At 48.3% G+C, this 12,619-nt stretch overlaps 2 protein-coding genes across 2 annotated transcripts; both read right to left on the reverse strand.

The window, feature by feature from the left end:
* Positions 1-73: 73 nt before the first annotated feature.
* LOC310670865 (uncharacterized protein) lies at positions 74-6,028 on the reverse strand. The gene is made up of 2 exons (XM_083426681.1): positions 5,702-6,028; positions 74-3,861 (listed from the first exon to the last, which is right to left on the reverse strand). The coding sequence occupies exon 2, from the start codon at positions 3,851-3,853 to the stop codon at positions 2,834-2,836; it is 1,020 nt and encodes a 339-aa protein (XP_083282807.1). The 5' UTR covers positions 3,854-3,861; positions 5,702-6,028; the 3' UTR covers positions 74-2,833.
* Positions 6,029-9,260: 3,232 nt separating this feature from the next.
* On the reverse strand, positions 9,261-12,415 carry LOC310670807 (uncharacterized protein). Its single transcript, XM_083426563.1, has 3 exons — positions 12,097-12,415; positions 9,752-10,725; positions 9,261-9,600 (listed from the first exon to the last, which is right to left on the reverse strand). Exon 2 carries the CDS (start codon positions 10,709-10,711, stop codon positions 9,794-9,796), a length of 918 nt encoding a protein of 305 aa, XP_083282689.1. The 5' UTR covers positions 10,712-10,725; positions 12,097-12,415; the 3' UTR covers positions 9,261-9,600; positions 9,752-9,793.
* Between the last annotated feature and the right edge of the window lie 204 nt (positions 12,416-12,619).

Genomic DNA, 12,619 nt, shown 5'->3' on the forward strand with positions numbered 1-12,619 from the left:
GGGCAGGGGGAGTAAAAAAAATCTGAGGATGCAACTAATATCTATTGTGAAAATAGAATACAAAACAAGGCGATTGGTCATTGCACACACTCCATTTATTACAAGCAGGCGGGGTGATTACAGGCAGTGTCTATACTTCAGATACAGAAATGTAACCGTTCATAGCCCTATTCAGAAGTTGGACAAACGCGAGAAAGAGAGAGGGGAACCATCAGCCAGCCCTGGCCTCCCTTAGTAAGTTGGTAAGTTGCTGGCATCTGGAGGGACAGTGCAAACATGCAGGGAGGCAGCCTTCACAAACATACACACAGGCTTCCATGCAATCAGGAATCCTGCACACCTAGGATTCCTGATAGTGTAGCCCCCTTTGGTCATGCAGGCAAAGGCTGCCTGCTTGCACTTCTTTGCACAGATGGGGCTCATCAGCACAGCCCTGCTCCCACCTCCCAAGTTTGCCCAAAGTGCAAGGGAATCTTCCGAATAGAGTTTATATATTATAACGAACAGACTTGAGAGACTACAGTACTGTAATATGCACTAGTAAATGTATATACAGCAACATGCTGTATATAGATGTTGGGTTTCCCCCCAGTTAAGTTGTAACAGTCTCTTATAACAAAATATTGATAAATACTGTTTTATTTATTAAAATAGTTAGTTCCCCCAGCTTTCAGTTCTTCACATGGGCATCGGGGCAGTTCACAGCATCAGTTAACACAAACTACAATCTGCAAATTAAAAACAAAACAAAACAAAAAACAAAAGCCTGGTATTAAAAGGCACAGTGGAACAAAATGTTTTCCTTTTGTAAAAATGTCAAGAGACTAAGAAGGAGGGGGACCAGCAGGGCCTTTTTGGCGAGGAGTTCCACAAACTAGGTGCCAGAACCGAAAAGTCCTTGCCTCATGTGCCAGCCAGTCAGAGGTGGGACAAGAAGCAGAGCATCTGAGGGCAACTGCAGTGGGTGGGTGGGCTCAGGTGGCAGATGGCCATTCAGATTTTCTGGTCCCAAACAATTTTTAATGGCATTTGTAGAGTAACCAACACTTTTGAGTTTTGCTCACAAACAAACCGGTAACTGAAAAATGTACAGCCATACTTCATCTTGCGTCCGCTTCAGGTTGCATTTTTTGGGGTTGCGGACTGTAGTTATATGCTCTAAAGCAGTGGTTCTCAACCTGTGGGTCCCCAGATGTTGTTGGACTACAACTCCCATCATCCCTGAGCTCTGGCCTCGCTAGCTAGGGGTGATGGGAGTTCAACAACATCTGGGGAGCCACAGGTTGAGAAAGGCTGCTCTAAAGAAACAGGGCCCCAAGTCACAAGCTTGGCTGCTGCGGCCAGCCCCATGAGGCAGCCCCATGCCGAGTACATTGCAGTAATCCAATCTGGAGGATCCAACATCTGACTATATTTTTTTCACTTAAGAAGCCCTCTTCCCAAAGTTGCCTCCACTTGCAGGCTGAACAGGTAAAGAGAGAGGGGGAATGTGCCTTGTGCGTTGCACCCTTTACCGGCTCATCAGCCCTGCATTCAGTGTAACATCTGAAAAGGTGATCTACTCACACACAGCTGTACACAGCTAGGATCCCTTTTTCAGGCACGGCAAACAGAGCCAGCAAGGAAGATTCACTCTCCTCCCTACACTGATGCAACTTTCTGAAACAGGCTAGAGATTCCACACCAGCTAAGAAGCATACCCTGACAGGCCAATATAAAATGTTGAACAGGTAGTTTTAAATACTTCCCTATAGCAGTTGATCAATAAATCCTTTAGCTTCAAGTCTAAGGGTTTTTTCACCTCAGAAAAGTGGGGGGAGGGAGAGATTAATGTTGGGTTTTTAATACTGGGTTTCAGCAGTAACTATCTTCTTGTTGAATGCCTAGATTTCTCTCTCTCTCCCTTCAGCCCTCCTTCTCAGTGCAGTGCTGTTGATCTGTAGCAAAAAGAAAGGCAGCTGTCATCGAATGTGCAGTTTATACACACCTGTATAAATTCACCTTCAAAATTCTAATACAACCATGCCACTGCCACGCGGCACACACTTTGAGGAATACTGGCGGTGTGTCATTACCTGCAAGCTACCGCTTAGAGACCAGTGTTCTAGATCAGGGGGTCTCCAGCTGTTTTTGGACTACAACTCCCATCATCCCCAGCTAGCAGGACCAGGGGTCAGGGACGATGGGAACTGTAGTCCAAAAACTGCTAGACACACAAATTTGGGGAACCCTGTTCTAGATCCTTTCTAGAGGTGAAATTATAGTCCTGTCAAGAGCTGGAAACGCTATCTGGTCCAACCCCCTGCAATGCAGGAACCATAGCTAAATAGCAGGCATACCGTACTTTTCCGTGTATAAGACAAAAGAGTTTTTACTCAAAAAGAATGTTAAAAAATGGAGTTTGTCTTATACACAGATAGTGCAGAGGAGGAACGGGCGATGTGTTCCAACTGCGAGCAGCAGCTTGTCACCAGTGATTGGGTGGGTGATTGGTGTCTGCAGCAAGGGCTGCTTTGGATTGGCTGTTGCTGCGTCAACTGGGTGGGTGATTGGTGGCTGTGGCAAGGGGTGTTTCAGATTGGCTTCTGCTGTGCCAATTGAGCGGGTGATTGCTGGCTGCTGGTGGCAGGTGGGCAGACTCTTGTTAGCTTTGGCGACGTGCGCGATTCTCAGCATTTTTTAGTCGGGCGAGTGATTTTCTGCATTCCCCCTCCCCCCAAAAAAGCTCAACAACTCTGGGCCATCTCCCCCCATTTTCTTAAAATGTAATCGCCCAAAACAGAGGGTGTCTTATACACGGGGGGGTGTTATACACAGAAACATATGGTATGAGTCAGAGCTTTTGCCCGGCGTGGACTCTCTGGTGTGAAATAAGGTGCGATTTCTGATTGAAACTCTTCCCGCAGTCGGAGCACTCATAAGGCTTCTCCCCCGTGTGCAGCCGCTGGTGTATGACGAGACCAGAGTTGAAGCTGAAGCTCTTCCCGCAATCCCGGCACGAGTAGGGCTTGCGCCCCGTGTGGACGCCTCGGTGGGACACGAGGTGCGAGCGCTGGTTGAAGCTCTTGCCGCAGTCTGAGCATTTGTATGGCTTCTCCCCCGTGTGGATGCGCTGGTGGATGACCAGGCCAGAGTTGTAGCTGAAGCTCTTCCCGCAGTCCAGGCACTTGAAAGACTTCTCCCCGACGTGGGTCCTCTGGTGCGACAGCAGGTGGGATTTCTGGCTGAAGCTCTTCTCGCACCCGGGGCACCGGTACGGCTTCTCCCCCGTGTGAATGCGCTGGTGGATCACCAGCCCTGAGTTGTAACTGAAGCTCTTCCCGCAGGCAAAGCACTTGAAAGGCTTCTCTCCGGTGTGGGTGCCGCGGTGGGAGGTCAGGTGCGAGCGCTGATTGAAGCTCTTCTCGCAGTCGGGGCATTTGTATGGTTTCTCCCCCGTGTGGATCCGCTGGTGGACCATGAGGCCCGAGTGGTTGCGGAAGGTTTTCTCGCAGACGATGCACAGGTACGGCTTCTCTCCCAGGCGGACGATGGAAGCCTTGCCGAGGCCCGAGGCCCGGCGGAAGTTCTCCCCCTGCTTGCCGCGCCTCCTCCCGCCTCCTCCAATGTGGATCAGCTGCTGGATCACTATTTGGTCAAGATTCCCGAAGCCCTGCTCCTTGCGTGGCAGAGCAGCTCCTTCTTGGCTTTTCTCGGAGGCGGCCCTCTCTCGCTTCTCTGGCAAGTCTCGGCCCCCGTTCTCTCTCTCCCGCTTGCAGCTGTGGGAGACTGTCTCTTCCGAGCCGCCCACCAGCACCGCCGTCGTTCCGGGCTCTTCCTTCACGCATCTCTGTTCCTTCAGCTCAGCCGCCATCCCATCGCCTGTTGAGACAAACCAGAAACATTCTAGGTTTTTCGATTCCTGCTCCAACATCTCCTCTCCGGGGGCTTTTAGAAAGTAGTCAAGGCAGATCAAACACTACAGAGGCCCAGATCTCACCTGCTTCCTCACATTTTTAAACCGGTAAACTTTGTTTACAGGGTTATGCTGCTTTCAACTTTTTAAAAAAGCTGCTGTACACCGTTCTGATACAGTGGTGCCTCGCAAGATGAAAAGAATCCGTTCCGCGAGTCTTTTCGTCTTGCGGTTTTTTCGTCTTGCGAAGCAAGCCCATTGATGGATTAGCGCTATTAGCGCTATTGGCACTTTAAGGGCTAAAAATGGCTTTTTAAGGCTTAAGGGATTAGCGGTTTTGCTGCTAAAATGCTTTTAGCAGCTTAGCGATTCAGAAAAAGGGGGTTTGGAGCAAAAAAAAACCCCAACAATTTTCGTCAATTTTCATCTTGCAAAGCAAGCCCATAGGGAAATTCGTCTGGCGAAGCACCTCTGCAGACGGAAAACCCTTTCGTCTTGCGGGTTTTCCGTCTTGCGAGGCATTCGTCTTGCGGGGCACCACTGTATTGAGTGAGAAGGAAGCATTTTCTAATTTTTGTGCTATGAACTGCCCTGACATCTATTGGTATAGGGCAGTATAACAACAACAACAAATATACAGTCATACCTCATGTTACGTTTGCTTCATGTTATGTTTTTTCAGGTTGTGTCCCGCAGCGACCCGGAAGTACCGGAAAGCGTTACTTCTGGGTTTCGCCACTGGCGCATACGCAGTGCACAAACACCAAATCGCGCCACACACCTGCACAGATATGGCGCTTCAGGGTGCGGGCTTTTCATGTTGTGAACGGGCCTCTGGAACGGATCCCCTTCACAACCAGAGGTACCACTGTAATAATAATAATAATAATAATAATAATAATAATAATAAAATAATACACCAGTGTGGGTGAAAGGTGTGGAGAATAGACAATTGCCGCAGATCATGGAGAGAGCAGAAGTACTGTATAACACATGCAAGTCTTACCACAAGCCCACCAGCCTTGCCTGGCTGCACTGATAATGTTCATTGCACACAATAAACAACTTTTGGGGGGTATCTAGATGCCAACCCAATCAGAGGTTTCGAGTGACATTGCTAACGGAATGCATCCCAAAGTATCATCAAAAATTACATGTGTCCAATACTTAACTCCAGCTATTAAAAACGTCAAGTGACAAAAATACATTTGGGAAAGTTGAGTACACGGTAATGGTAGTAACCAATGGCAGCTTTTCCATTTTTACCCCTTAGATATTTTTATGCTATTTTGTTTATTTAACCAGATTTGTATACCACTTAAAACAACAAAAGACACCTCTAAGAGGTTATCAAACCTAGCAACGTGTGTGCTTTTGATTGGAGAGTCCTTACTTGCAACCCTAAAACACTCAACCTGAAGCGTATTCAACCCGAGGTATGACTGTATACACACACACACACACACACACACACGCATGAAAAGAATGAATGAATGTTTGTGTGTGTCCTCTTTTCATACTTCCTAGCAAAATCCAGTATAATTTTATTCAGCATATGCCAAGTTAAATATACATTCCCCGGGGGTGGGCGTCTTGAGGGGGGGGGGGTTTGCACAGTTAACAACAAGCAACTCTGGACTTCTTGGTATTGGAAAACGCTGATTTTAACAGAGCGCAGCACCAGACAGAAGCCCACCCTGGAAGTGGGTGGGCGGTCTGCTTCAAAGCGTTACCTGCAAAGAGCGCAAGTCACTTCCTTGCCCTCCGCCCCACGGATCCTGCCCCCCGCCCCCCACGCTCGTTCACCTGAGCAGTTTCCAGCTGGCAGCGTTCGCCAAGCCCGGCGCGTCCTCCGAGGGCAGTCTTCCCTCCGGTCCGCCGAGGAAGCGGGCTTGGCCTGGCGGCTCTGCGCTCGCTGCAGCCGCGGCGATGGACGATGGCGGCCGCTCTGTTGATGATACTCCAGGAAGTTCCTCCGTCCTCCCAAACCAGCTGATCGGAGCTGGGGGTGGAGAAAGAGCAGCGACTTCCCCGGGATCGAAGAGCAAGAGCCCTCTGCTGGCACGGCGCCAGACCGGAAAGCACCCGATTTTGGCACCCGGTCCAGAGACTTTTTAAAGGGGATCGCCAGCTTTTCCTTTCTTTTTCATTTTCCCCCCTTTGAATATAATTTAACCAGTTCAGTATTTAAACAGGGAGGAAAGGACCAAACGTGCACGTTGCGTCCCTTTCGAATTACATTTCTGAATGCCGAAAGCTCCTCGCAAGCAGAAAGCCAGTGCTTCGGGGCAAAGCGTTGCTGCCAGTCATTTGCTTGCAGTGCGGGTTTACTATTATCGCAGGGAGGTTTAAAAGAATAATGCTGCAGGGACTATTCAAAAGCGTAATTTTCTTATATACACGCTGAAATCAGTGCCGGATTTACGTATAAGCTAAACAAGGTATAGCTTTTGTTGTTGTTTAGTCGTTTAGTCGTGTCCGACTCTTCGTGACCCCATGGACCAGGGCACGCCAGGCACTCCTGTCTTCCACTGCCTCCCACAGTTTGGTCAGACTCATGTTTGTAGCTTCGAGAACACTGTCCAACCATCTCGTCCTCTGTCGTCCCCTTCTCCTTGTGCCCTCCATCTTTCCCAACATCAGGGTCCTTTCCAGGGAGTCTTCTCTTCTCATGAGGTGGCCAAAGTATTGGAGCCTCAGCCTCACGATCTGTCCTTCCAGTGAGCACTCAGGGCTGATTTCCTTAAGAATGGATAGGTTTTATCTTTTTGCAGTCCATGGGACTCTCAAGAGTCTCCTCCAGCACCATAATTCAAAAGCATCAATTCTTCGGCGATCAGCCTTCTTTATGGTCCAGCTCTCACTTCCATACATCACTACTGGGAAAACCATAGCTTTTACTATACGGACCTTTGTTGGCAAGGTGATGTCTCTACTTTTTAAGATGCTGTTTAGGTTCGTCATTGCTTTTCTCCAAGAAGCAGGCGTCTCTTAATTTCATGGCTGCTGTCACCATCTGCAGGGATCATGGAGCTCAAGAAAGCAAAATCTCTCACTGCCTCCATTTCTTCCCCTTCTATTTGCCAGGAGATGATGGGACCAGTGGCCATGATCTTCGTTTTTTTGATGTTGAGCTTCAGACCATATTTTGCGCTCTCCTCTTTCACCCTCAATAAAAGGTTCTTTAATTCATCCTTACTTTCTGCCATCAAGGTTGTGTCATCTGCATATCTGAGGTTGTTGATATTTCTTCCGGCAATCTTAATTCCGGCTAGGGATTGATCCAGCCCAGCCTTTCGCATGATGAATTCTGCATATAAATTAAATAAACAGGGAGACAAAATACAGCCTTGTCGTACTCCTTTCCCAATTTTGAACCAATCAGTTGTTCCATATCCAGTTCTAACTGTAGCTTCTTGTCCCACATAGAGATTTCTCAGGAGACAGATGAGGTGATCATTTCTTTAAGAATTTGCCATAGTTGCTTTCAAGAAGCATAGTTGCTTTCAAGAAGCTTTGTGAAAAAGACTGATAGAAATGTTGTTTAAAAGAAAGGTTAAGACCAAGAGATATAATGTGCAATATAAATGTAAGAAATGTGAGACGTAGTGAGAGTATGGAGAATTTTCAGATAGGCTGATGGAAGTCAAAAAGATGTTTATGTCAAAACAAATGTTAAATTTGGAAAAAATGTTTATTGGAAAGTGAATAAAAATTATTTATTAAAAAAAAGAAGAACTTGCCATAGTTTGCTGTGGTCGACACAGTCAAAGGCTTTTGCATAGTCAATGAAGCAGAAGTAGATGTCTTTCTGGAACTCTCTAGCTTTCTCCATAATCCAGCGCAAAGTATAGCTTAGGGCCCCCCCCTTAAAAAAATCACTATTAATATGCTTCTTCTTAACTGTTCAACAATTAATTTGATAAAATACATATTTTGTTATGTGCAAATGGCTTTAGATACCTATTAGGTCCATAAATTACCATATAGCATATATTCAACACAAAAAAACAGCGACAATTTGTTGCTGACAAAGGACAGCTGGACATATAAAGGGCCCCATTGCCTTCAGTAGCTTAGAGCCTCATCAAACCTAAATCCGGCCCTGACTGAAAGTATGCAGAAGAGGCATTGCTTCCTTGCAACCTGACCACTGCGCTTAACTCCCGTCTAGATTTGCAGAACTCATAAGACTTATTGCCCATACATATGTGTGCTAGAATTTGCATTCTTCCTCTGCAGCGTTCCAAAATTAGATGCTTCATGTCAGAGTGTGAAGGTTGGGTCAAGATAATGTGTTGCCTGAGGCAACAGGCAAGAGTGGAACCCACTGCTGTATTTGGCCTTGAAGGCAAAAAGGCTACCAGCCCTGCCAAAAGTGTTTAGCAACACAGAAAGGATTAAAAAGCCAGGATAAGAAGGAAGTTGCAAAGATAAGAGTGTCCTACATGGAACAACTTTCTGCCTTAATGGTGGTAGTAGTAGCAGTAATTTTTTGTTGTTGGTGGTGCTGTTGCTGTTATTTTACACCACCCATCTGACTGGGTTGCCACTCTGGGAGGCTTCCAACATATATAAAAGCATAATAAAACAAACATTAAAAACTTCCCTATACAGTGGTACCTCGGGTTACATACGCTTCAGGTTACACACTCCGCTAACCCAGAAATAGTGCTTCAGGTTAAGAACTTTGCTTCAGGATAAGAACAGAAATCGGGCTCCGGCAGCGCGGTGGCAGCAGGAGGCCCCATTAGCTAAAGTGGTGCTTTAGGTTAAGAACAGTTTCAGGTTAAGTACGGACCTCCGGAACGAATTAAGTACTTAACCCGAGGTACCACTGTACAGGGCTGCCTTCAGATGTCTTCTAAAGGTTACATAGTTGTTCATTTCCTTGGCATCTGATGGGAGGGCCTTCTACAGGGCGGGCGCCACTACCGAGAAGGCCCTCTGCTTGGTTCCCTGTAGCTTCACTTCTCGCAGGGAGTGAACCGCCAAAAGGCCCTCGGAGCTGGACCTCAGTGTCCGGGCTGAATGATGGGGGTAGAGACGCTCCTTCAGGTATACTGGGCCGAGGCCGTTTAGGGCTTTAAAGGTCAGTGCCAACACTCTGAATTATGCTCAGAAACATACTGGGAACCAATGTAGGTCTCTGGCATTTGCCACTGAAGGATTTCAGGAAGCAGGTTTTCCTGTGGAAGTGCTTTTCCTGAGAGCTCTCTGAGCGCCTCTCCAAAGTTTTGGGAAGAGGTCTTACAATGGGAGACTTACAAAAGACATTCCAGAGTTGCATCCTATTTCCCTTAGCTTGCAGTTCTTATTTGTTAAGCAGAAGGGCACCAGGACAACAACACAGAGGAGGAGGAGGAGGAGGTAGCACCTATGGTATTTATTTGAGTCAATCTCTTCGGCTCAGGAAGCTAACAAATATAAAATGCAAATAATTTTTTCAAATAAATAAATAAATACAAATACGGTTCGCCCCGGCTTATCTTGAGCCATCAAAAGTCAGCTGTTGGATTGAAGTGTTTTATTACTGATACAGTGATATTTTCATATGTGTGTGTCCGCACACACACAAACAAATACAAAAGAATAATATGGAAAGATTCCTTCCCCCAAGTGTCTTACATTGTAAAATTAGACAAGAGATCAAGGGAATGATAATGGAAGAATACACTAAACAAAAGTATACTCCAACTTAAGATCTGAGCCAGTGGCGTAGCGTGGGTTGACAGCACCCGGGGCAAGGCAAGTAATTTGCACCCCCTAACCTGTGGATTTGCGCCCCCTAACCCTAACCCCCAGATGTTGCACCCGGTGCGGCCGGGCCCCCCTGCACCCCCCACGCTACGCCACTGATCTGAGCACACACGGATGATTTCCCAGTGTTCCGAGCGTTTAAACAGGTTCCGCTGCTGTGTGGATCTTCTGATGCCTGGCAAGGTGTGAGATCCATCGGAAACTCTTCCCACACTGCGAGCATGAGTAGTGTTTCTCTCCTGTGTGAACTCTCTGGTGTGTGAGGAGACTTGCGTTCACGTGAAAACCTTCCCCACAGTCAGGACATTTATAAGGCTTCTCGGAGGTGTGTACTTTTTGGTGCTTGATGAGGACGGAGCTGTAGCTGAAGCTCCTCCCACACTCAAGGCACTTGTAGGGTTTCTCGCCCGTGTGTATTCTCTGGTGAATGAGGAGGTTTGAGCTCCGGTTGAAGCACTTCCCACAGTCGGAGCACTGGTAAGGTTTTTCTCCCGCGTGCTCAATCTGGTGCCTGATGAGATCGGAGCTGTACCGGAAGTTTTTCCCACACTCGAGGCATTTATAGAGTTTCTCCCCTGTGTGGGTTCTCTGGTGGGTAATGACATGTGAGGAGTGGTTGAAGCTTTTCCCACAAGTCATACAGGTGTACGGCCTTTCGCCTGTGTGGATTCTCTGATGAGCAATGAGGTGCGAACTCTTACTGAAGCTCTTCCCACACTCTGCACACTTGTAGGGCTTCTCGCCCGTGTGGACTCTCTGATGCGCATTGAGGGCCGAGGTCCTGTTGAAGACTTTCCCGCAGTCAGGGCAAGGGTGCTGTTTCTTGGACATCCGATTTCTTTGTTGAACAGGCAGCTTCCTTGCTTCCTTGGAGTCTCCTTGGGAAGGGACACACTTTGGCCTTTCTGATTCAGAGCACTGGTTCGTTTGTGTTTCTGGCCCCTGTTGATTTTCAGAATCATCATCTACTTGGGAACAACTCCACGGGGCTATTTCTGCTGCGGCCTTATGCAGTTTCACCTGTTCAGGACTTTCCTTCTGAAAAGTCTCCTCCATTTTCTATTCAGTGGCTGAAAGAAAAGAGAATCCAGACTTTTTTTAAACTAGAACTGCATCCATCAACCAGAGCTACTAGAATATATAATTCTAACACATCCTTAGAATTAAAAAACAGGGCTATCTCTGAGCACATTCTGAGCCCAGGAATGAATTCTCAGTACCAAAGCTGAATTTTGCCCACAGACTCTTCATACAAAAGATCTCTCCTGCTTGGCTTTCTTCATTTCAGCAGCCTAATTTGGGTGGGGAGAGTTATTTTGTTGCTACTGTTGCTGAACAGTGGGGTGTCAGAAACCCACCCTGGTCTATTGCAAACTACCCAGCCATCTATCTACAGTGGTACAAGTTCCAGACTCCGCTAACCCAGAAATATTACCTCAGGTTAAGAACTTTGCTTCAGGATGAGAACAGAAATCGTGCAGTGGCAGTAGGAGGCCCCATTAGCTAAAGTGGTACCTCAGGTTAAGAACAGCTTCAGGTTAAGAACAGACCTCCAGAACGAATTAAGTACTTAACCCGAGGCACCACCTCCATCGTTCTGCCCAGACACTGAGGTCCAGCGCCGAGGGCCTTCTGGCGGCTCCCTCGCTGCGAGAAGCCAGGTTACAGGGAACCAGGCAGTGGGCCTTTTTGCTAGTGGCACCCGCCCCATAGAACGCCCTCCCATCAGACGTCAAAGAGAAAAATAACTACCAAACTTTTAGAAGACATCTAAAGGCAGCCCTGTTTAGGGAAGCTTTTAATGTTTGATAGGTTATTGTATTTTAGTGTTTTGTTGGAAGCCTCCCAGAGTGGCTGGGGGGACCCAGCCAGATGGGCGGGGTATAAATAAATAAATAAATAAATAAAATATTTATTATTATTATTATTACCACCACTGTACTAACCAGATGCCTGATGCCTGTGCAAAGCCCTTAAGTAGGACCAGACTGCACCCTTGCTCTCCCCACGTGTGATTCCCCAATGTTCGAAAGCAGAGCATACTGCCTCCAACGCTGGATGTGCAACTTAGCCCTCTTGGCTAGTAGTAGCCATGGAGAACCTTTCTCCTCCTGGATCGCATCCCTTGCTGCAATGCCGAAGGTTGAAATGTGACCTGGGTCGGCGTCAAATCGTGTCGTGCAACCTCCCCTTCTCCCCCTTGCAGACGGAGCTATTACTTCTCATTAGTAGAGAGTTCACACCCCACCCCTCAAGTGTGGAAATAATCACAAAAGAAAACCATCTCCCTTGCTCTTCTGCGCCCCGCTCCTCCGCGCGCAACGCGTGCCAATTCCATCCTTTGCAAGCGCAAGCGTGCGCGCATCCCCAGCGCCACCCGCAACTTTCATCCCGGATCGCGCTGCCCCACCGCGCTTCCTCCTGGCATCTGTCTCACTCACCCGGGATTGTTCCCGCAAGAGCCTCCTCGCACCCCCTCCCCTCCTCCCGCCTATCCCGCTCGACAAAGGCTGGGGCGCGTCAGTTCCCACTCCGGTCGGGCTCCGAGAGGAGGAGGGCGGAGGAAGCGCAGCGCGCCCCGGCGGCTGCCTCTCTGCCTCCCGCCTGCAGGCTCCCTCGGAGGAGAAAGCGGCGCTGCAGACGGCGCCGGCGTGGCCCACTAGGAGCCAGGATGTTCCTGAGCAGAGGAGGAAGAGAAGAGCAGCTTCCTCTCGGCTGGGCGAGCTTAAAGCGAGAGGCCTCTGGTGGCCGCGGCAACTTTCGGCACTGGGGTTTCTCTTCACCAGCCCCCACCCCTCCGCCCCCATCCCCATGGGTGTAGCCAAGGGGGGCAAGGAAGGGCAGGTGCCCCCCTAAATAAAGGAAATCGATACAAAATAACGGAGGTTCTGCCCCCCCACTAATATAAAGCCTGGCTACCAGGGGGTACCAACTTCATTAAAATATTGGGGAGGGGTGCAGGTA

This window comes from Podarcis tiliguerta (genome assembly GCF_965153285.1).
Source record: "Podarcis tiliguerta genome assembly, chromosome: 2".
Lineage (NCBI taxonomy): Eukaryota > Metazoa > Chordata > Lepidosauria > Squamata > Lacertidae > Podarcis > Podarcis tiliguerta.